Below are 25,021 nucleotides of genomic sequence, written 5' to 3' on the forward strand. Positions count from 1 at the left end.
TTTGGAGCTGATTATTCAGTGAGCTCTAACCGTGTTGTCAATGATGTAGTCTTTGCTCACAAGAATTCAGGGTATACAATGAACATTTTTATTTTGGAAGGTGGTGTATAGTTCCTACTTACTGTGCTGCTCAAGCAGCTGTAATAAAAGGCTCTTTTGCATTCACACTTGCTTACAAGGTTTCAGCATTTCCATAGCTCAATAATTTACATTTCCTAGTTCTCAATCAGGATAGGATGATTAATGGGTGCTGTAAGAGTGGCTCTGGCTGTTGTGTCTCCCTTGCTATCTGCTCACCTAGGCCTACTACTTGACTTTGTTGGAAAGCTTTGTGTAAAGGTTGCCAGGAAATCAGCACTATCATACTGACACCTGGTCCTAGTGATCTGCTTTTCCAGTTCAGGGGCCAGTCAAGCAGGTAAGTTTCAGCTCTGCTCTTTGGTGGTTCCTACTTGGCAGTGAAAATGTATGAGTCTAGAGTTAGGACTTTCTGGGACTGCAGTGCTCTAGTTCTGGTAGCTCTCAGAATCCAGGGGCATCAAAACCATGGCAAACTCTGACACAGAACCATTCCTGCCCCAAACCTTGCTGCCCTGGTGCATTAGCTTGATGCTCCAGCATAAAGATTTGGAAAAGAAAGGCTTACCTGCAGGTGATATGTAGCCATTTTCTATTTGTTTGTAGATCTCAGAGCTCCTATTTCCAGTAAATCTCTGAAGCACCAATTTTTTCTCAGTTAAAACACACTATGTGTTCTCTAGGAAGCTGTTTTATGAAGCATCTAAGTAAACATGAGCCTTGCACAGCACAGCCTTTATATATACCTTTGGTTAACAGCCCACTTTGTGAGTCAGCAGCAGCAATACAGCCCCCATGCTGGGGGCAGTTAAGCCCTGAGATCTACAGCTGCAGCTTCTAAAGGCTTAATGAGGAGCCCCGTTATCTCCCAGCTGTGCTGAAAGAGTGGCGCTGGCACCCTGCAGCAATGATGTGGTGGCTAGCTGCACTGAACAGGCTCTAAAGAAGTTGTGAAAAGAGCAGACAGGGAAGACACAAAGTATGAGGTTCTTCACAGCTGCCTGGGAAGTTGTCAAGAAGAAAAGGTGAGTGTAAATTCTCTCTTTTTGCTGTTATTGTTAACAGTGGGACAACTGGTAAGGGGTGAAGAGCCTCCTTGCTTTAGGGAGTCTGCTGGATGTTATTGTCTAGTTGTCTGCCTGCCTTGGTCCTGGAAGAGACAAACAAGCAAGCTGTTATGTGGGACTGGGGTTAGTGCTGGAGCCCTTTTGGGGGACACTCCACAGCCAGCTGAGAAAGAAGCAGTTCTGTCGAGCATTGGTAGCCCAGAGGGGTGCTGGCTGGAAGGCTCTTCTCTAGTGGGGATCTGCTGTTTCAGTTGGGCTGGGGAAGCCACATGTAAGAAAAATATTTCGTATGGTTACCTGTAGGACTGTGGTTTTCCAGTGGCTTGTTTAGTTCAGTAAAGAAACCTCTGGAGTTGCTCACATTTGTCTGAGGTATTATTGTAATAAAAGATAATTAATTTTTTTTAAGATTGTCCCAAGTTGGTCGCATCCTTTAGCTCTTTCAGGGAGGGTTTATAAAGATGCGCTTGACATGGTGGTCAAGTAAGAAACCGGTATCAAATATTTAGTGTGTGGTGTCTGGATAACATTGGCTTGCCTACTTTATTATGCTCAACACTGAGGGATTCAGCTGTGGTCTAACAGGCTGCAAGTCGAAGCTTTCAACGCTTGTAGAGTCTCTTCAAAGTGTGTTGAAACTTAGCACTGATACAGTACCAGCAGTTATTTCAGGTTCTGTGTGAGTTGTTGGTTTGTTCGCCTGCATGGTAGTGTTTTACTTGCTCTGGGTATTACTATCTAGTAGCTGACAGTATCTGAAGGCTTTTTTTTAATTGCAAGTTAGTTGTGATAATAAAACATTAATTCCTTAAGATGCAAACTACAATGCATGTCTGAGAGTGCTGCTAAACTCTAGTTCTAATAATGGGCTCAAAAGTAAGGTTTAAGAGAACTTGTGTTATAGAACAGCCATGTGTTAAGGCGCAGAAATTGGTTTGTGTTTCTAACGGCTAAATGGGGGATCAAGTGATTAGGAAGTTCAAAAATGTTTTGTGTTGCTTTTTTTTTAACTGAAAAATACTTCAAAGTGTCTATTTATTTAAAAGGCTATGCTAAATAGCTATTAATCAGCGTACAAATTGACTGTCCTCTGTTTCTGCTGTGACCTGTGTGGTCCTGGGGACTCCCCTTTACTTGGGGTTGTGATGTGAAGCTGTTCCATGCACCTCAAGCCAGATGAGGTGGTTGGCTGTTTCAGGAAATACGGCGTCACGCTAGTAGGCAGCAGTCTTGAAAACCTTGATGCCTGTCCTACTGGCACTGTCCTGGGGAAAGTACATTTACTTACACAGGAGCCAAACTGGCAGCGTGTCAAAATGAGCAACGTTCGGTGTGTTGTTAGAGCTTGGCAGTCTGTGGGTGCTCAGATGGTGGGGAGAAAGGCATGGGATACCTTCAGAAATAAAGGCAGATTAAGAATGGTGGTGTCATCACGGCTGTTTGTGTGCTTTTTCTGCAAAAAAAATCTGCAAACCATTGCTACTAAGTAGTGTGAAGTAAAATAGGAAGCTGGCATCTTCCCCACTCAATTTGGAAGCATTTGTGTTACGTAGGAGGCGATCAATGAACATAACTATGTAGTCTGGCAAAAATTCTTGTAAATTATCTGTAAATCAGTGTGGAAGGTAGTGGGCAAAACTAAACTGGGTTCTTCAAGCAAATCAGGATTTTGATATTTGGCTGACATCTTCATTGAGCTGCCTCTGCTGCTTTCTGTCTGTAATAGACTGTAGCAATTTCTGCTTTGTTATCTGTGAACTCAGTGTCCTTTAGTTGTAGTAAAAGACTTGAAGGATTTGAGCTTCGTGTTTATACTTGTACTTCTTAGGCATTATTAATGACTGTGCCCCTCCATTCCAGAGTGGGAGTTTGTTTAAACAGAATTTTGCTACTTCTACAGAAAATGTATGTATTCAGAGTTGAACCATTCTTTGTCAAGTTTTCCGTGTATGTTTTATGATTTCTGGCAGCTTTTTGGATTCCTCTGTCTGTTGATTGCCCTTTGAAGAGCAAAATGGAAAAAAGCCCACAAATACTAAAATAAGTGAGGGAGGTGGATATATATATATATATTTATTTTTAATATGTCTGTGCTTTAGATCAGTCAGGTTGTGTTAAAATTCCATCTAGAGTAAGGGCTAGTTGAATGCAGTCCAACCACAAGGCAGGAACACGTGTCTGTCCATAGCCAGCAGCACACTAAGAGCGTCGCAAAACGTGAGCTGAGAAGAGAGTGGGTTCTGCATCTTTAGATTTTAGGGTCTTTTGTGTGTTATTTGATATAAGTTTCCCTATGGTGAGCTGGTTCCTGTTTATTGTGTATGCAGGATCCCCTACAGAGGGGGCTGTGTATACTTGGTCTGGTGTACTGCTGATCACAGTGCGTGCATTCATCCAAAGGCAAAGCCAGCTCGGCTTCCTATTCAGTGGGACAGCTCTTTGCCCAACCCAGTAACCAGATGCAGTAGTGTTTCAGGCCTGTTTCTAACCCACAAAGTCAGCTTACAGCCTTTTTCAGTGCTCCTGGGTTGCTGATCTAGTGCCTGTCACGTTGCTGCGCGTTCACTCTCCTCTCCTGTGCCCAGTGAGCTTGTCTGCCTGCAGTGACCGAGTGCTGCGGCTAATTGGAGGCAAATCGGGAAGCCGTGTATAGCTGAGCAGCTCCCTGCAGGTGGTGGGTAGATGTGACCTAGTTGTCAGTGGAATCATCCTGCTTGCTCGGAGACCCGTGAGCTATTTTGACAGCTGGAGGGGGCTGACCTCCGAGAGGTACCTGGGAGGAAGAGAACCAGTGGTGCTGAGGATCCGTACTGCTGCAGCAGGCTCTGTGTGCAGGGGGAGGTTTGCCTGCCACAGCTGTGGTGAGGTGCAGGGGGGCTGTCCGGAGAGGGTGAAAAAACAACCTCTAGTTGGTGTGCTGGGTATGCAAAGGCTGAGGAGGGAGAGAGGCGGTGAAAGGCACCGGCAGCTTTCTCATGGCTGAGCTGAAAGTGGAGTGCTGTGTGAAGTCCTGGCTAGTGAGCTGCCCGTCCAGTGGGCTTTTGGGAAGCAAAGAGCTTTGACTATGCACTCCCGCTGAACAGTTTTGAAGTGGCTTGCTTGTTTTCAAGTTATGACCAGTAGGAAAACAGACAGCACTGGCACTGACTCTAGCTCTGGGACTGGGCCAATCTGAGTTGCTGTGGTTAAGGCCTTTTTCCCTGCCATGCTGCAATTTTCATCATGCAACAGAAGCTTTTTTTGTGACCCCCTCTTTTGCTTGGGCAAATAGTGCTGTGAGGGCAATTTCTATTTTCTTTGCTGTACACTAATGGATCCCTTATACTCAAAACCTCCTGGGGAGCTGAGTCTAGCTTCTGAGTCCTCTTTCTCTGCTACAAGCAGCGGTGACAGCAGCTTGCTGCCCCGCTTCCTCAAGGGAGTCGCCTCTCTCCTTGTTCCTCTGGTGTCTCCCTGGTGGTCTCTGTTATGGCAGGTGCAGGAAGCACTGTCTGGCTGCTTGGGCAGCATTTGGTGAGGGCAAAGGGCCAGTTGGTAGCAGCACTACTTTAGCTGGTGCTTGCCTGCTGTGCAAAGGCTTATTGTAAAGCAATAAGGTTTTACTTTAGTCTGAAAGTCATTGCGCATGATCAGGCAGATGTGTAAACTCTGCTTCCTCAACTCCATGAAGTTATTGTAATAATGAGCAGCAGTTTTGTGCTTCCCAAAGCAAACTCTGCTACGTTACTTTCTAGGACTGCGAGGGAGGGGCAGTCCTGCATAAAATGGAGGTGGTGTGCAACTAGTTTCATGACAAATTTCTATTTAATCTACTTTTTAGACGGAAAGTGCTCCAAAGGGAATCCTAGGTCTTTGTTTGTATTCCATGATTCTTGAGAACAAGTCAATGTTTGTACTGGTTGGTTTCCAAGCATGCTGGTGTAATGGTACAACACAAGAGGAAAGCACCCCTCATGTATCAGTCCCAGCAGACTTCTTTCAGGTCATGTAAATCAAATGCTAAGAAGGGCTCATGAAGCTAATTTATTGTAGAGCTGGATTTCAAGTCTCGCTGCACCGGGGAGGTATGCCGCACAGTTCCCTTTGTTCCCATGTACGGTGGGAAAGTGAAGGAACGAAACAACCACGAGTAGACTCTGGGCAGCCAGGTACAGGTTCTGGCTGTATTAATGGCTTCCTCTGAAATGGTCAGAATTAGCATCCTAAGAAACCAAGTATTTGAGTCTTCCTGTAGAGATGCACTAAATCCAGAGTTACAGTTCAGGCATTATTCCCAAACTCTGTAGGGGTCTGAAAGATTTATGGGGTAAACTTAAGAGGGGAAAAAAAAATAGTTATTTCTGGGTCAAATTCTTGCCCTGTCAGCAAAAAGAAACATCTATTTGTCTGACCTCATAGATAAGTAAATGCCCTTGCTCTTTACAGCCTGATTTGAGTGGACCGCTTTCTGATAAGCATGATAACAAGGAAGAGATGAGACCATAAATGGGTCTAGCAGCTTTCTGTTCAGGTTTCCCATGTCCTGGCATTACTGAAGTCACTGGCTTTATTAACCAAGGATAGGGGGTGAAACACATGCAGCTGTGGCTGCCTCCGTACCCTCCTCTTGGGGAGAGCTGTGCGCCTCTGGTGTGCGATGGTCACCGTGAGTTCTGAAGGGCTTCCTATGACATTGCACGCCTGACTGCGTGTGGTTGCTAGCATGCTCCTTTGCGAAGCAGCAGGCAGGGTGCTCCAGCCACTGCCACTTCAGCCCTCTGGGGTCTGTGGTGGCTGAAAAGGAAGCCCCAGAGAGGGCATCTGCATGCGTGAGGGACTGAGTCAGGTGTTTGTTCTGAGGACTGTGTGGATACCTCCATGCTAACTAACAGTCATCTTAGCCTTACTGTGTGTCTGTGCTGAATAGGGGAAGAATCCTAGAATTGGGATTTTTCTCTGCTGCTTTTTGGTGAAAGGCAGGCAAACTTATGTTCTCCATAGCTGAAGTGTAGTAAGTTAAGCTGATTAGTTCAAAAAATGCTTGAGCCCAGGAAAGGGAAATAAATGCCTCTTTATCCCTTGCTTTAAAGCATAATATGAGGTACATATGCCAGAGCAATATAGGATGGTAAAACTGCAAGCATCTTTTCCACAGAAGTTTTTAAATGTGGTTTTCTCATTGTTAGAGAAGCGGAATAAATAACAGCAGCTGTGTTTTTTAAAATTACGTTGTTAATAAAATCCTGGTACATTTACATAAATGACAACATTAATGTACAATTAACAAAGCATTGTAATATTACAGCAACAAAGGAGGACCTACATTTTTGTACAGATAGCTGGAGCAGCTACTTGAAAATACCTTCCAAGATAGTAGAGCCTTTTGTGGTATTTTTCAGGCAGACCAGTGATAATCTTGAAACATCTCTATGGCTTTCTGATAATAAATAGGGTTATTGAAGCTGGTGATCTTCAAAAGTGGATACGTACCTAAAACACACATTGGAGTGTGCTCTGACCAAGGTGTCTGTCAGATTACTGATCCTAGAGGAGTCATTCTTTGCTTTGCATGCAGTTTGCCTCTGATGCAAAGCAGCGATGTCACATTCTGGTGAATTTGTTGGGGATTCTGTAGTTCATTTTCCTTCACTTCATCCAGTTAAACTACCTCTATGCCTTGCATTGGAGATTGTGCCCAGCTGAGCCTATTTCTTCCAGTGTGTTTAGTTACAATACTAACGGTTGAATTCCTAAGAAGCAGTAGTTTCCCAAATGAAAACTTTTCTTCCTCTTCCCTTTTACCCATCTGTAACCAATGAAGGCGTCTCAGCACATGCTTTTGGGGGGTGCTTACAAAGATTGATGGGAATGGCTGATGGTCTTTAAAGCTATTGGTGAGAACAAGGTGTGTGGTAAATGTATAAAATAACTAACTAGCTTCCTAAGGTTGGGCTTTTTTAAGAAAAGGAAAAAAAATAAGTTGCCTCAGACAAAACTGTATCTTGAACTATCTATCTGCTTTTAGTTCTCTAAGTCAGCTAGGAGAAGGTCTTTAAAGAGTCCTTCTTTAACAGAAACATGGCTGCTGCAAGCAAAGGAACAATGTGACTCTTGAGTGTTCAAGTTGAGACATCTTGTTTTGGTGCCGCAGCCTGGGTCTCGGACTGCAGCCTACCTCTAGGCAGCAGGCGGCCGTACGCGGTCTCCCCTGAGGTAGCCTATCTGTGGAAACATCACTGCATGGAGAGAGACTAGAGGTCAGGGCTTGTGCTCCCAACTAACTCCAGAGCGAACAAAGTAGCAAGCTGTATGTTTCTCATGGTCTTAGGGAGACTTTTATTGCTATTTATGCAATTGGACAGTTTTTCAGCATAGTGATAGCTCCTACTACACCTGAGTCTTTTAGCAAGCATCTCTTAAGATGTCAGGTCTCACAGATAATGTTCACAATCTGTTTTTCTTTTTTTTAAGGTAAAAGTGACTTGGACTATCAAACCTTTATAGTGAAAGGGTAGGCAGTATTTTTCTTTCCTCAAACTGGATCCAGATTAAACAACTAGCACAGTGAAACCATATTAAAAAAAAAATAAAGTTTTCTCCCCACCCTGCCCCAGCTCAGTTCTTCTTACTAGGCATAAAGAGTGAGTAATTCCAGAGTTAGTATTAGTTTCTACACAGCCTCATACATCTACAAAATCTCTCTCTCAAGGTGCAAACAGTTGAGGGGAAAATTTATGCTGGAGTCTCTTGCCATGAGCGGAAACTGGTGTTTATTACTGCAGTGAAGTAGTCTGTGTACACCAGCTTCTGTGTTCAGACAGATGACTTGTTGAATGGGCAGTGGTCCATAGGATCAGCACACTCCTTCTATGCAGCCTTTTTACAAGTAAAACATGAATGCATATGAACTAGGTGGCCGTTACGGTGTGCAGACAGACACTTAAGACTACATATTAGGTGTTAGCTCTAGGTAAATTGCCTCACTTCTCTACAGCCCCACGATGTGCTTTGTGTGAATGGCAGTGTTGATCTCTTCGGTTCGGGTCTTCGCTTGCATCCTCCGTTCTTGTTTGTGCTGCCTGTGACAGTGTTATTCTCCGACAGTAGTAGCACAGAGAAGCCAGCTCCCCGCCGTCAGTGGGACGAGGCGCAGTACCCTTGCTGGCGGGGTATCTGTTGTAGGGGACTTCCAGCAAGAACTGATGACTCCAGAAGGCAAACAGGAAAGCCACGGCTTTGCCCGGTGGTGCACCCCAGTGTGGTTTGAACCAGTGCTTCTGCCGCTGCCTTGTTCTTGCCTCACACCCTCGAGGTGACGTACACCGAGTGCAGGCGGCCAGCCAGGGCTGTCTGCAAGTCCCGCAGAGGGTCCAAGCCTTGCACTTTGCTGTTCCTGCTGTAGATCAGCTGTTTGAATGAGTCCTGTTCTAGAAGAGAGCTCATGTGTTTGAGGAAGAAGCCTTCACAGAAAGAGGCTAGCTCAGGTGCATTGTGAATCTGCAGAAGAGAGTAAGATCAATTAGCTTTTTCTGTATGGCATTGACCTAAAGGACATGCCTGGGCCTCAGACAGAAAAAGGACAGTGATAACTGTGGAAAAGCACGAGGGTAGCACTGGTGGTGGCTGGTAATTTCTTTTGATGCTTTTTGCAGGCACAGGTGTGAGCAGAGAGGCATTCAAGCTTTTTTAATTTCTTCCCCTGATGGCCTGCTGTTGGCAGAGCCGCTCGCCTGCAGTCCAGTCTCTTCCTCTTAAAGGAAGAGAGCAGCTGGCTGATGAAGTGGCCAAGATACCTGTTTTGCTGTGCAGGCAGGGAGCTCGTGCTGCAACATAAAATTATGTGCTGCCAGATGGCGCACACAACTCATGGCAACAGGAATACGGCTCCTAGGATGCGAGTCTGACTGCTACAAAAAGGAGCTGAATGCAGGAGAGTGGGGGTAAACGTGCTGGGGGGGATTCGGCAGTGATCCGGTTCCCTTTGCTTCAGAACCTCTGGGGGAAGCTCAGTAATAGGAGAAAGATGAAACTTAGCTTCAGTATTTAGGAGCGCTGTGCACACACAGGTTCTGGGAGCTTTGTGCAAATGGTGATTTAATAAATAGTACTGAAGACCAGGTGATGAGAATGCTCCTTTCTACCTATTGCATATGGTTACATTTTAGGTCCTCGAACAGACCAGCCTGAGTTCCACAGAAAACATGGCCTGGCATGAGAGTCAGGAATCAAAAAAGATCAGTGTACCACTATGTGCAGAGTAAATATGCACATCGCTATTAGGTCATCTTTCTGCTCACCTTTTAAGGGGTCTGACCCTACATCTATCAAACTCCCAGGAATGGCAGACTATTTCCTTTAAGATTTTATTAATAATTTGGGTTAGGTTATTTGATATAGAGGTGAATATCTGTGTCACAACACAGCTGCTATTAGTTCTGGAGCTGTAAAATATGCGCTTTAGCGGTAGGAGTGCTGGGAAAGGGTTTGCTACTTAATTGCTGTACTGTGATCAAGTGCCCCTACTGCTCTGATAATTTGAATCTCTTGGGATTTGCTGGATGATGATGATGCTGTGTCAGCCAGCTAAGACCTCTCTACCTGCTCTGTAGGGTTCTCTCATCAATTTCATGCGTGACTGCTTTAGACAGAAGAACATACTGGTGCTGTGTAGGACTGCAGAGGCTGGAACCTTTCTATCTGAAAGTAGATCATCTCACTCGTGGCTGTGGTTGGGGCAGAGTTACCAGCATAGCAGGGATGCGCTCTACGCCCATTGTGTTTGGTTACCAAAATGAGGCTGCAGAAACATGCATGCTGCTTCATTGTGATGCTTAAATGAGACAGTTTGGCACATACCTTTGCATATTTATAGATGTTAACAGAGTTCTCCATGCTGATCGTCTGGGCACAGAGGATTTCACAGTGTCTCTGGAGGCCATCCAGTTGAAACAGGCTGGCAGCCGACAGCAGCTATTAGGACAAGAGAGGAGCTATTTGAGATCATGAGCCTTGAAAGGTTTACGGAGGGGAGACAGAACTGATGATTTCCTTTCTGAGTGGTCTGTGACTCCCTGGTTCAGCAGCTAATCCTTGTGAAGGAGCAGAAAGGCCGCTAGATGCCCAGCAATGGGCAGAACTCCACGCTGAGCAAAGGCGTGCTTCTCCTGCAGGAGTGCATCTGTACTACTTTTTGTCCCTATGACAAAGGAGAACTAGACTGCTAAAAGTGTGCTTTCCTCAAAAGAAAACAAAGCAAACAAACAACAAAAAAAACTAATAACCAGTTAAGCGTACTCTATAGCAGCAAGCTTTAATCCCACCAGACTGCTCATGACTGAACAGCATTACTGTAAGGGGATCTGTCTGTAATGCGAACTTGCTCCTAGCCTAGTCTTTGCTGTACCATTGTCAGCTGTGCAGAAGTGCAGCTTGAAATCAGCAGTCTGTCCATGATCTCTAGCCTCCTCGTGTTTGGCCTGCTGTGAGCACTGGGACTATCAGATCAGCTGCACTTTCTCTGTGCCACACCCTCCCCCCAACCCCCTCACCCCCCCCCCCCCAAAAAAAAAAATAATAGTGTACGACCTTATGGCTTCCTTCTCCCAGAAAAGAGAGGACAGACAAAGGAAGCTTCCACCCATCTCTGAGTACCAAAAGCACTTTAAGTGATGTGTTGTGTGTTCTTTTTTTTTTTTTTTTTTCCCCAGCGTATCATGGACATAATTTAATCAGTAGTTTTTAGTTCCAAGCAACTGTTTTGAAACTTTGAACTCTTTTTAAAGTGTTAAGTATACTCCTGGATTGAAAGTGTGTTGTTAGCTCCCAGATTTTTCCTTTCAAACCATTGACACCCCAGTGCACTTAGCAAGACTGAGAAGAAAACACTCACCTCTAAGATATCAGTGGTGGGAATTTCCATAGATTCTGTTCCTCCATAGTACAAATACTGCATCAGCATCTGAAATGGGAAGAAGGCCAGGCATGAGGCAGTTATCGCTGAAGTCACAAGGGGCTGTGAATGACTGCGCTCCCCTTCCTGCGCAGACAGGAATCGCATGGCTTGCTGGCTGTTGCCTCCACTTCTGGCTCTTTTCTAGTGTTGCAAATCTGCTGCTTTCTAATACCCCTTTCTTCCTTGGTCTTTGAAAAAGGCCCTGGTGAGGATTTTAGGCTGAGAGGGTGACAGTGTGTCTCTGAGCAACATGAATGTCCTTGCAAAAACGTTCTTTGGATCCTGGTTTGTAAAGCCTTGCAGGCTGGTCACACGCAGAGCTGCCAGCTAGCTGGAGCACTCTGACTGCCATGCCATGAGCATGTGTGTCAGGGACCTCCCAGCCACTTGCCTCCCCTGCTGTGCTTGTAATCAGCTTCCAGGCCTCCCCCTCTCCCCACCAGGGCCAGAGGAAAAAGACTAATTGTTTGCAGGGAGAGAGTCAGTTTTGGCTCTTTGATCTACATGTGCGCACCCCCAGCTAAACAATTACTCTTATCTGGGGAATGGCGTGATTTGGTATTGGAAAGTGAAGTCACTCCAGTGTCCTGGGTGTAGTGGAGAAGAGGTATGGAGACTATGCACTGTGCGCTTGTACCAGCAGTGGTAGCAAAATTAAGATTGTACTTCTAAATTTTTTTACTTGAGTAACGGAAGTACAGGGAAGGAAAGCTGCTTTCCAGCAGAGCCCTGAGCAGAACCTAGGTCTCCAGTGGCTCAGTTCACTTCCTCCTCCTCTGCGTGCTGTAACTGAAGTTGCTGTAGAATGCCATAACCTCCTTAACTTGCCTGCTTTTATTTACCATCAAATTGTCTAATTCCATGAAGTATTTCACTGGTCTACTTTTTAAATTTGTTGCACTGTCCAGTGAAGCAAAAGTTTATCTTCAAAAACTTTTTGATATAAAAAAACGTAAGGAGGCTTGTTTAGTTATACTTACTTACATTTTCTTTCTTTTGTCATGGCCTGAGCTGCAGAGTTTGTGTGTCTCTCACCCAGCACAAAACTTGTATAGCCCCTTCGAAGTAGGACAAAGATATTTTACCAGACCACTTCCATTTCCTCTATCCAAGATGCCACTACTGCTGACCAAGAGCTTTGTATGCATCACAGAGAAAAAGGAAAATTCTCAACCCTACAGTGAAACAGTTACACAACCTGTTCTGCACTTTGGATTTCCCTGTTCTGTACCTTTCTTCTGAATTTGAAATGCAGACCTGGAAAGCCGGAATAACTTAACTGACATGTTTCACAAACTTGTTTTTTTTCCCTGGGTGTGTGCTAAGTAACCTACCATCTCTTCATCATGAATGAAACTCCCTTAGGTCTGTTAAATACAGAAATGTCATAAAAGCAAAGTGAAATTCTCAATCTTGAGCCTTTCTTGAAAGGGGCACACCACTGACTTCTGATAATCTGATTTGAATTAGTATGAAGCCTGGCAATCCACCTGTTTAAGTAAGTTTACTTTTTGGTTAACAGAGTGTGAAATTGTGCCTGGGAACATCTTAAAAGTACAAAATTACTTTAAGTAGAAGATTTGCTTCTCTTGCTTTATGGAAGAGTCAATTGCCTAGTAAGATGACAAAAAGATATAGGGTGGAAGGTTGTTCCTAGCTGAAAAGCTTTGACAGAGATCAGAAGACACCTGAAATACAGACAGGTAGAAATTAAACCTGTCTCTAGCTGTAAATTACCTCTGATATTAAGCCTTGGTCCTCTCATCTTCAAATTATGTAAGAAGATGAACAGTAAAGAAGAGGCAGGGTAAGCTACATACCTTGAAAATGTTGTATTTCATATCGCTAATTTCAACAGTCTTGCTGCCATGGCTGTCATGTTCCGTTTTATTGGTCATTAGGGTCTTAAACCTGAGAATAGTTTTAACAGAATTCTTTATTAGTACTTTGCAAACTCATTGCCTATTGCCAAACAACTTAAGTAAGGTGAAAATAAAGATCCTTCTCTGTTATTGTTTGTAAACAGACAACTGAAACATTTCTTTCTATCTAATGACAATTACTTTGGAACTTCAGGGACAAATTAACCTGGAAATTGCTGGAGTCTGACTCAATCCCATGTTATAATTGTGGAAAACACTGTTACTTTACCAGGAACAGAGAAAGAAAGTAAATAACTACACATGTACCAGGTCAGGGGTGAAATCTCCGGGAAATGGGGAGCAATTACAGCTCCAGCTAGCAAACTGACCAGGAGAATGGAGAAGTCGTTGAATGGCTGTCTGTGTGCATTCCAGCTACTGCACAGGTTCTTAGGGACAATTGCTGGTCAATTTATGTCAATAAAGCCCTGGGTATCTTTAATAGATACTAAGAGTGGCTCAAAAAACTCATCTGTACTCTCTGCTCTTAAAATTAGCAAAGATGGTTTGGCCTGATCCTGCAGACCTGAATTACAGTCCGTACGTAGTCCTAGTGTTAGCAGCTGCTTTGCTACAGTGCGTGATTCAGAGCTAGTCACACAAATAAGGGAGTAAAGGGCCAAACCTTCCTCTACCAAAACGTACTGAGCTGTGGAAAGTGACTCACCTGTTAGATGCAGTAACCAGCAGGACTTTGTGTGCATAAAATAGCTTTCCTTCTACTAAGAAAGTTACATCAGACATTTCTTTATTGTTGAGAAAGTGAGGATCTGTTAAGGTAAGAAAAGAAAATGAGGGTGATTGGTTTTTGAAATTATGGATGCTTTTTAAAAAAAAAAAAAAATAGCAAAAGCTTTGCTGTTCAGGTGAGCATCTTACCAAGGCGTGCTGGCAGTGTCTTTCGGATTTCAGGAATACTGGGTATAGGACTGCTGCCATAGCAATGGGTGAAGATGGACGCAAGCTGCTGATTGATGGAATCATTCTGTAAGGAGGACAGAACAGGTATCATCAATTGGCACTTCGCTCTGAGCAGGTTTCAAACATACTGTAACAGTTCACTTGAGGTTTATAGCAACAGTACCCTAACAAGAACAACCTCAGAACAGAGGGACTAGCACAATCTAACACAAGTATGCTCTGATAGACACCGCAGTAACAGTTTACAGGCCACACTGCTGAGAAGAAGGGTAGCCCTGTCAGCAAAAGCTCATATTTCCACATGCTCTGTAACAGGTAAGCCCAGAAGCACGTTCTCAGCAACATTTGATTTATGGTGCCAGTTCATTGTCAGATATTGAGTTCTGGTTCCTAGTTTGCAATTGTTTTTCGTTAGCCAGATATACCTCTTGCTTTAAATTAAAATTATAGTTACGATGTATGTTGTAATGACCAATTATGGAGGCATCAGGGCAGTATATATGCCTCAGCATCCCCCTCTGTGCATTTTGAATGCGTCCTTTCCAGTCAGAAAGCAGGCACCCCCCTTCTTGTAATACAAAGGGCAACAGCCTCTTGAAACATGGTAGAAACAGGATGAACTTATCTGGAACACGGGACAGCTAAATTACAGACCATGGATAAATACATCCTATGCATGCCTTGAAAAGCAATGAAAAAAGAGTCCTAGGCAACCTTTAAATAAGAGAGAAAAGTAGAAAGAAAATGTTGCTGAACAAAAGCATTGTTCAGAAAGCTCCTGGAAGATACTATTGAAATAACCTGACTTGTCCAGTACTGCATTGATAATGATTCTTGTTGTAGTCACATTGTTTCAAAAAACAGTTACTGAACTAGACTTGAACAGAATAGAACACTTCTATTGAAATTAATATCTATATTCTGAGGGCTGCTTGTATGATTCTCTCTGCTATATGTGAATTTAGATGGATGCTGTCAGGGCCATCATACCATAGCTTACAGGGACGTTGCATACATGTTCGTTTGTTTTTGGTGTGCCCTGGCTTACACAATAGCAAAAGACATGGCTGGACTGCTCAGTTTTGATACTGTTACCAAAGTTATGATTACTTTGCTGGTTTTGAGGATATCAAACATGAGCTGCAACCCTTCATTAACCAGTTCTTCATTGTAGTCTTCTTCTTTAATGGTGACAAATTCCCGTAAGAGGGTCTGTACAACCGAGTAGCGAGACTGGTAGAAGGTTGTGCGTAGGGACTCGATCCACACATGGAGCTTCCATGGGACTCCTGCAGCCATAACGGAAAGAAAGATGATGAACACAGAAGTGAGTGAGTAGACACCTCTGTTAGTAGATACTAGCGCCTAGCAGCACTGAAGTAGAGCGTTACTTATTTCTTTACAGTAGATGCATTAAAGGTGACTGAGCAGGGTCACTGACAGGTTAAGTGACTTGTCTACAACAGCAGAGGACTGGTACCAGGACCACAAGCTAGAACTTGCTGCTGATCGTTAAGGGCCAGAGACTCCCTGTTGTATATTCAGCTTCATCAATAGTCAGAGCCACAAGTCAATTTGAATGGAACTTGTATGAATACCTAACCCTGCACAAAGTGTGAGGTCTCTTCTCCTAGTTGCCAGTAACAGTCTAGACACACAAACTTCAAAGCTTCTCTTTCCTACCTTTAGATCAAATCTGCTCTTTCAGTTTAAACCACTTAATCTCTGATGTTATCTTTGTTTTTGAGACTGGTCTCTCTAACACAGACTATCTGATGAAGGGATGTGCCTCTTGCTTTTGGTTATCGGAAACTGAGGGTCCAGCCAAAAATGATGGACAAACACTTAAAAATTTAAATTACATATAGCTGTTTCTTCCCATAAACTTAAGGTAGATCTGCAGTTAGGGTTATAGACTAAATGTAATGGACAAAGGAAAAAAGCTTTTCATTCCCTGAATGTGAGAACAACACTTTAAAAAATAGTAATAATAAAGAAAACCCCTTACCAAGTGCCCTGAGCTCCATGGTGATGTCTACGTAGCCGTGCTCAGCACTGTAGTACATGGCCTCCTGCAGGGCCTTCATTCTGGTTTTGCATAGCCTGACTTGTCCCTCGTTGGAGCTGCCCTGGCTGGAGGTATCGCTCTCCACCCCCTCAGCTAAAATCTCCTCCAGTGAGAGGACATCTCCCTTCAGTTGCTGGGGCTGGGTCAGGAGCTTGCGCAGAACATTCCTGAGGAAGAAAAAGTATCATTTATGAATAAATGGAATGGCAATAATTCAGGCAGGACTGTGGTGATTTAAGTTTAGAGGTCTAGCTTAGCAAATAATTTCCTTCCCAAAGAGTCGGGGTTTGACAGACATGTGGCAGATACAGAGATGCTTTAAGGTGCTTGTCCTTCCCCATCCCTCCAGCTAGAAATTGATGCCCTGGAAGCAAGGACAAAAGAATGCAATATGCTCTTGTACCTTAGCAGAAACAGGGCATGTTTCAGAGCACTGGGGGCAAACTGATTTTTATTGCAGTCTATACTTTGGAACACGTATAGAAGAAGCGCACTTCCTTCTGCCAGCTCTAAGTGTGGTAACATCCTAAGGCCTGAAGTAAGAATTACCAAAGACTGTCTGGTAGAACCCTTGCTGTTTCCCCAAATGACCATCTTCAAGCACTGTTCCTTTAGTCAGACTTGTTTCCTGTATCAGTAAATAGAAACCATAAAAAATGATCGTTCTGCATCGCTAAATCCAGAGAGAATTTTCTGGTTTGGAATTTCACACAGCAGTTGCAAGAAGGAGGCTTTCTTGTGTCCAAACAGTCACTTTAGAAAGCTTGCATCATTGGTCTTCCTACAGACAGCTGGAGCCATCTGCAACAGACATTCCCCATCCCAGGGAGTCCACCAGAAATACTCGGCTGTGACACTGAACTGCCGCTAGCTGGTGCTCTCTTTGCACCCACGTTACTCCATAGGGCTAAAACTGGCTAATTTTGTGCTTTACATCACCTTCCCCTACCTGACAGGAGAATAAGCCTTGGCTTTCAGTTTGCGTGGTTGGAAGTCCCAGCGGATTGTGGGAGCGGAACGGGGCTGGGAACAGAGTGGTGTTTGTGGAGTTCTCCACTGTAAATAACAGCATTCGGCTGTTCCAGCTTCACTGAGTTTGGGCCTCATTTGAACTGGAGATGTTTTTGCTGCTGTAGCCAGATGTGTGCTGTACCTGGAGGTGCAGTTTTGGCACTACGGTAAAGCACATCTGTGCACAAGCAAGATAGCTGCTATTTAGCCTGTTGCTAGAAAAGCAGGCTGTAATGCTGCGAGACCCTCTGGATATCACGTACCCCAGCTACATGGGCGGTTTGGGCCTGTTTTAATTGGCTCATTGTGCTGACATTTTTTCCAGGAACAAAAGGATTTCTCGATGAGTTTTTAAGTAATGTCTTATTTCTAAACAACCACCCTGCAAAGCAGGGGTTGAAAGCCCAGTCTAGTTTTTCAGTGTTTAAAATGACTGATCTCTTGGTTGGTTATCCAGAAACCAGAGATGCAGCCAACTGAAATCTGTAGTAGTTTATTTTTCCCACCTCCTTAACGTGATTAGGTTCTGTCTTAGCATGTGAACTGCTATTTTATGTTTCTAACCAGCCCATAAGTGGAACTCACATTGCCACAAAGATAGTCCAGCAAATGAGTGAAAAAGCAAACAAAAACATTTCTTTTGCATTTTGTGCTTTTGACTAAGATGTAGTCCCTTTTTTCAAAGTTATTGTTACTAAAAAATGAAAATCTTGCATACTTTTTTTCCCTCAAAGTGATATAACAGAAAGCATCTACCAGTTTAAAGATTCATTCAGTTCCCCCAAATGCTCACAACCAGTACTATCTACATCAGAATCAGAATAACCTGAGATACTGACCTGCCCAAGAAAAAAAATGGTTGCTATCAGCAGAGCCTTAATACCATCTTCTGAACTGCACGCCCAGGGATTAGTGCGTAAGACACGCAATACAAAGTCAGGTAGGAATACCTACAGCGCATTAGCCTTAGGCAAAACCACTCTTCTGAGCATGAATGGAGCTTTACCTGTGCCCGTGCGCAGCTGAATGACTGAAACAATTCATGTCTTCGTGAAGCGATGAAGACATACTGTTGACTTCCAGCATGCTCAGGAGGGGATCGGCACCCCTGCTTAGTAATAAGCTGACCAACTCGTAGTTCCCTAGGAAACAATTGACAGAAATACAGTGGTGACTTTCAGCATAACATGGGACTGTTAGCAGGCAGGCTGTACTAGCAACTTCTGTGCTGACAGCTAGTGCTTTCAGAGCATCCTGCAAGCATGCGTTAGGCTTCATAGCATCTCTGAGAGGGAGAAACAGTCACAAAGCAGCCAACCTATGTAAGAGTGCACAGCTAGCTACAGGTAGGAAGAGAAATTGGTCTGGTGCTTTCAGTACGCACAAGCAGAGTCTCAGCTGTTCAGTTGCTGGTGGGTGAGCTTAACAGAGAAGGTCAGAAGGCAGCTGCTGTATGCTGCACTTGCTGACCACAGCTTCTATAAAATCACCTTGCAGACAAGATGTGTTGGTGCAGTTCACATTCAGCTGGGCCTCTTTTCCACTGTTTTCATTATAGTAGTGAGTGGTGGCGAGAGACCTAGCACAATGTGTATCTGTCGCTGGGAAGGGAAGAGGCCATTTTTTTTTATCCCTTCAGTAAAGCTCGGAGCAGAGTAAAGCAGAGACTCATCTTCATGAAGACACAAAGATGAAGCAGAAAAAAAAAGGCTAGAAGTGTTGAAAAACAACAGGTACTTTTAGGCTAGCACAGACTTGTTCATAGAATGCTAAACTTCTCTTATGACAGCAAAGTAGAAGAAATGTAGAATTTTACATTTAATAAATTAATAAAACAAATTTATATAAAAGCTATTCTTTCCCTAGGCTGAATTTAAACTTGTTGATTTTTGCATCTGGAAGTTATTTGGTCAGAGACATGCCTAGGCTAGACAGTAGCTGTTTTATCTTTCTTGACAGTGCCCTGTGCAAAGGAGTTGTTTTAGCTTTACTGTGGAGGCCACTGGCAGGAGATGAGTGTTGGCACTACTGGCAAAAGCAGACAGTCGTTCAGTGCCCATCAGCTCCTGCATGCAATAACTGCTGTTAATCAATGCCAGTGCCAACCCAGGCTGGGTTTCTACTGGTGGTTTATAAATTAAAAAAATGCTGGCTCTTTAGTATCCAGCTCGTGGATACTGAACTTGATATCTTTACTGTATCCACAGTACTTTCAAAATGCAGTGAATCCTAACATTTTACAGATACCTGACCCACGCATCAATCAGTTGTGGTTCTGTGGTAGCAGAAGATGGAGTGTGCTGAGGTTGTGCATAACTTACCTGCTGCTGAAGCCAGTTGGAGCGGGGTCTCAGCATAGTTGTCTTCTCCACTGTTGACAGCAGAGCCCTCAACATGGGCACCAGCATCCAAGAGCAGCTGCAACAGACACATTAAAGACAAGGAGTTGAGAAAAGAACAATTTAGGAAGACTTAACAGAAGAGGCTGTGTGTAAGAAAAGAACACCAGTAAATTCATAATGAAGAGTGCATGCATGCAAAAGGAACATCTCAAAGGCTAAAGCAAAGTGTTGATTGCAAGGCAAGTTTCTCATGCATTTCTTTAATCAGCCTAGGGCTAAAGCCTCTGCTTGAATGTCAGTTTAGAGACTTCTCATTTTCTGTTGTTTTACTGTACTTTGAATTGTGAGTTTATGCTGGGAAAAAAATCTCATCTGGCAGCTTGAGGAATATATTTTTTCCTTTTTTTAAATCTCATTTATGAATCTGGATTTGCTATTGTAATTTCCCAGCTCCAAAGAGCTCTGCAATCAGAGCTTCTCTTGAGCGCAGGGAGTCCATCATTTGGCTTCATGCTGTGTGCAGGAAACAGCGCACACCTTCAGGGAGTTAGCCCTGGAGGCCAAACATCCCCCTTGGTCTCTCGGCCCCATGGAGCCTGCATAAGGAGGCCCTGGCAGCCTCAGTGAGTTGCCACACACAGAACCGGCTTTCTTTGAACACAACGAGCTACTCACAAGGGCAATTACACATCTCCCAGATGCAGGGGAGAAGGCTACACGGCGGTGAGATCTCTCACGGCCGAGCAGTGCGGGCAGCCAGCAGCAGGGCACCCAGACAGCACTGCTTCCCCATGCGGCCCCGTGGGTGCCGTCCCTCTCCCCTGGCAGCAAAGATGAGCGCTGGGCTCCTGCCTGCGGCAGAGGCTCTTCCACTGAGGGTGGGTCCAGATGGCTGTTGTGTAACACTGTCATGACTGAACAGCTTCAGCCATCCCCGGTTGACAGTGGCCTCGGCACTAACAGCACATACATTCACACTGATTTTAAACCTGTTCGTAGAGCTTGACAGCTGCCCACGGGCTGGTTTGTTTCTCTTGAGATGCCAACTACTCCATGCAATGACCACAGGGCAGACCTTAACTGCAAAGGTAATTTCATACACAGATTCCAGAAAGCATCATCTACCCTTTAAGGAATGGTTGCCAAATGAGATTTTTTTTTTGTAATCTTTATAAGTTTTAAACAAAATAAGAGAAACAAACACTGTGGGTATGCAGTCCAGCAGGAGCTTTGATATACCTGGCTACATCTCCTGGGAGAATCACTCTTACCACACCTGTAAATTAAGGCTGTCCAACCTTTGTAATACCAAAGGCTGTACTGGCAATTTGCCAGGTGGGATCTAATCTTTGTAATTATTTACAAACATACACAAACAAAAAATGACTGTATGCAACCTCTATTTGCTTACATCTTTTTTTTTTCTCTTTAAGCAGAAGGCAAATTAAATTAGCAGCTGCTGACTACCTGCTGTGATTAGTTTTGAGATCCCCTTGAAGTTTAGGTAGGATTTCTGGTATTTCATACTGTTCTGCTACTCCCTGCATTAATTGCATAGAAAAAGGAGTGGGGCAGATACTCGAGCCACCTGGCAGTGAGGGTGCTGCTCAGCACTCAGCTCAGTGCTGCCCGCCAGTCCCTCAGTGTCTGCCTTAATGGTTCCCGACCGGAGGATCTCCGCAGCTTACCTGCACAACCGAAATGTGCCCATGTAGTACAGCAAAGGTGAGAGCAGTCCAGTGCCGGCTGTCAGGATGGACTGAAGGGTAGCGCGGAGAGGTGCTGGGAACCTGGGCAAAGGAAACCAGGTAGTTATTAACCATTGCAGCATATCTTAAGACTTCTATGTAACTGGCTTTTCCCTTTGTAAATGACAGCCCCAGGGAATGGTACCTAATGTCATTTAGAAAATGCTGCCAGCGCTGCTCACTCCGTCCAGTCCCCTGGGCCTTTTTAATGGGCTCGCTGGTTTCTCCTAGTGGCAGCTCTTTCAGGAAGGAAGCCCCTTTACCCGCACCGTGCCTATTAGGCTTGCCAATGCCAATCATAATTGCAGCCACTGAGCGCTCCAAGATATCTTGACATTTTTTCTCCCCCTCCTAAATCCCTGAAGCAGTGATTTCTGAAAGAAATGCCTTGCTTTGAGTCCAATGTAAGAGCTTCCAGAAGGGAAGACTTCAGTTGCTACAAGAGATTTCATAGTGATTTCTTAGCTGCTCTTGTTAATTTACAGATCAAGAATGAATAATTTTGGGGAGAGTTTCCTCCATTACTTACTGGGATGTCTAAATTTGCTCCGGCATCTATAAGCATTTGGACCATAGCTTCATCTCCAGCAGCACAGGCGTACATTAGCGGGGTCATACCCTTCAGGAAAAGAAAAAAAAACGTTACCTTTCTATACCTTGCAACAGTGAATCTGTCATGGATACTGAGTTTGAATCTCATAGTGTGTATGTGTGTGCAGGCACATGTTGAAAACATTTTGGTTTCTGTGTAGAGCTGGCACAGGAAAGCAATGTGGACGAAAAATCAGGGGACAAGACTGAAAGAATACAAAAGGATCACTGAAAATCCCAGCCATGTATTGTCCACAATTCTTGAGCTTTCCAGAGGCTGCCAAAAAAGAAATAGCATTTCTTGGATCATTTGTAGCTAGATGAACTGAAAGCAGAAAACAACACAAAAGTATGCAGATGAATTTATTTGGCAACATATCCCCATTGCTAAAATCCTATTTGCCACAATATTTCAGCATTTCAATCCCATAAATCTGCCTCTCTCTTTCTACTTAACCAACAAACTGTGACGGCTCAGAGATGAATTATGAGAGAAATGAGCCTTACTTACAGAGCTAATTTCAGGAGTAGCCAAGGACAGAAAGGAAACAGCCTAGTAAAATTCATTCCTGCTCACATCCTACAGCATTTCTCTTTGCCTAATTACTTTGTTTGAATTTTTCACAGGTAGCATTTCTGCAGTGCATTGTGTATAATATAACTGCACGAACTGAATGAATAATACAGCTTTGTCTTTAGACAGCCACGTATCATAAAATAGAAGTAAAGTTCACAGAAAGGAGTTCTGGTCCTGTATCTGCAAAGGCATCTTTTCAGAACAGCCTCAATTCCTATCCTCCTGCACCTGAGACAGCCGTATGCACTTGCAAAGATATTTCAGGGGTGGGAGGGTGGGTGGGTTTGGTTTTCTGGGGCTGTGAGAGGGAGACCAGCTCTAATATAGACAGGTAACATGAGAATCCTAAACTTGAGTCTGCAGGCACAAGCCCGTACTTGCTGCCACGGTCAGGGTTCTAAAGCTACCAGGTTAACATAGACGCATTTTTTCCCCTCCTCCAATATCAGCTTTGCATCCCCTGCTGGCCAGTCAGTATTCATAGGGAAGAAGAGATTGTTTTCCTAACCCTTCAGATTGCATGAAACCAGGGAGCTGCTTCATACCAGCTAGAAGCGAATACAAGGAAGGTCCTGCTCCAAGTTCAGGTTTCTGAAGCTGTTCAGAGTTCTCTCTCTCTTGAAATTTGTGTACACACACAGATGTGTAGAAATGGGTCTGAACACAGACCTTAATGCTGGATATACTCACAGTCTGGGAGTGATCAAAACCTGAACCTGGATATAAAGGCTATATGCTAAATTAGTCCAACAATTCCAGTTGTAGGATTTGCAAAAAACCTTTTGCTGTAGTTGCCACACAAGAGGCAGTCACACCTGTTTGCAGTGACTCAGTGCTGCCTGCTTACCGTGCACTGTTTGAAAAAGACTCATCGTGACCAAAGGAAATCAAAATACATCAACTGAGTTTACCAGGTGCCAGTGTCCAATGTTTTATCCTACAACGGGACATATAGACCTGCTTTCTATTGCTGTGCCTACATCAGTTATCCCTGAATTGGGCATACTGGCATTACAGGAAGGGGAAAACAAGCTAGCTGCAAAGTTCAGATGGGGTTTCATATTCCAGTTACGTCAGAGTTCACTGCTAAGAGTCTGGATTTAATTCTCTGTGCTTGGTAGTGTGATGGAGGTTGCTTCGGAATCACTGATGGGGAGAATTTCAGAGCAACTCTGTCTCCAAAGAGAAGTGTGTTGCCCTCCTTGATCACTACCAACACGCTGTTTTGAAACATGGGAGCAGCACTCTGCAAAGGCAACGGAGCGGCCGGTGTTGTACGACCCCCCTTTTCACAGTAGGACTGGCTAGAAGAAGACAGCAGAATGATAACAAGACCATAAATAAGTGACACAAGTGATAAATAAGGTCCTCAACCTTTCCAGCGAGTTGCCTACAACGCAGGGTCCTTATGCATAAAAAAGTGAAACAGCTGGCTTACTGTAGACAAGTAAAAAATGTCCCTCAGTGAGAAGTGATTGGCTTGGCACCAGTGCCAGGATTCTAAGGTGCACAGTGCAAAATACCAGAGCAAGAACACAGCAGTTCTGCTTTTGGCAGAACAAAAGTCCTTAGGTCTACATAAGCCAAAACTGCAAAACTTAAGAAAAAAAAAATAAAGGAAGTAAGTGGCAGACTTACTTTATTCATAATATAAATCTGCCACCAGTGTCACTTCAATAAAGTCAATGTCAAGGGCACCTGTGAGTGCCCTACCTCTGTGACCACAAAACTCATTATATGGGGTATGTAAATAAGGCAACTACGTACCTAAATGGAAGCTTGTGCAGGAGCAATTCTGATCATATTTGCATACATATTTCTACCTCCTTTTAAATTGCAGGATGGTAGAAAGAACCATGGAAGATGTGCCAATTTCAGAATTTGGTCTGAAATGTCACAGCACTAAAGCACAGTATCACACAGCCTATGAGAAAACCTCTCTACTTGAACGTAAATTCTTCCTCCTGATAAATATCCTATTGTTTCTGAGACATGACAGCTCATTCTCGTTGCTGTGACAGCTATAACGAGTGTTTATTTGGGGGAGGTGTTTTTTTTTTTTTTTTTTTTTAGTTAAAAGCTAATTCAATGCATTGAATTATGCCCCAGAGAACAGACTCTGCTGTTACTTGATGGGACTGACAGCAGAAGCAGCCAAAGACTTACCAGACTACGAAGTCCCCATACTTAAATCTAGCTGAGCAGGGAACACGTAAAAACAAACAAAAAAAAGACACATCGGCACACTGAGCTTTCAGCAAAGCTAATCCCAATGGATACCAATGCCACTGGGGTTCTCTGTGCTGTTTCCTATACCAAACTGTACCGAGAACACACAATTCACTTCACATGGGCAACCTGAAAGCCATCAGACAGCAACACCTTTTGGTCGCTCATCACTGACCCAGACAGGATTTCAGCTGTTGAACCAGAAGAGAGTGTCACTGGCAAAAACCACTTTGTTTTGACATAGTCTCAGCATTAAGACAACATCAGACTTTCCATTTGCAGCCAGCATATTAACCTGTCTTCCATCAGTGTCTGAGACAGGCCATCCAAGGAACAGCCCTGCATTCCAGCTGATAAAGAAACAATTCTCTCTAGGCTTTGACTGGCTTTTCAGGAGGTGGCATGAGGGGGGACTTAGGTTTTTTTTTTTTTCTTTTAAGAGGTACATTCTCAGAATAAAACACCAGATAGACTTAGAAAAGACACTATGAGGCAACCAATGCTTAAGATTTCGCACATTGACTTGCTACACAGAA

At 43.9% G+C, this 25,021-nt stretch overlaps 1 protein-coding gene across 1 annotated transcript in view; it reads right to left on the reverse strand.

Moving 5' to 3' along the window:
• Nucleotides 1-6,177: 6,177 nt before the first annotated feature.
• Nucleotides 6,178-25,021, reverse strand: part of ABTB2 (ankyrin repeat and BTB domain containing 2) — a 140,709-nt gene continuing 121,865 nt past the window's right edge. Inside the window, exons 6-17 of the mRNA XM_032188038.1 lie at nt 21,618-21,707; nt 21,029-21,130; nt 19,320-19,416; nt 18,005-18,140; nt 15,928-16,154; nt 15,030-15,208; nt 13,878-13,983; nt 13,666-13,768; nt 12,897-12,987; nt 11,014-11,082; nt 9,981-10,094; nt 6,178-8,621 (exon numbers count right to left, since the gene is read on the reverse strand). Of these exons, the coding sequence (XP_032043929.1) occupies nt 8,424-8,621; nt 9,981-10,094; nt 11,014-11,082; nt 12,897-12,987; nt 13,666-13,768; nt 13,878-13,983; nt 15,030-15,208; nt 15,928-16,154; nt 18,005-18,140; nt 19,320-19,416; nt 21,029-21,130; nt 21,618-21,707 (1,512 nt within the window). The 3' untranslated portion in view covers nt 6,178-8,423. The remainder of the gene's footprint in view (nt 8,622-9,980; nt 10,095-11,013; nt 11,083-12,896; nt 12,988-13,665; nt 13,769-13,877; nt 13,984-15,029; nt 15,209-15,927; nt 16,155-18,004; nt 18,141-19,319; nt 19,417-21,028; nt 21,131-21,617; nt 21,708-25,021) is intronic.

The sequence above is a fragment of the Aythya fuligula genome, chromosome 5 (assembly GCF_009819795.1).
Source record: "Aythya fuligula isolate bAytFul2 chromosome 5, bAytFul2.pri, whole genome shotgun sequence".
Taxonomy (NCBI): Eukaryota; Metazoa; Chordata; class Aves; order Anseriformes; family Anatidae; genus Aythya; species Aythya fuligula.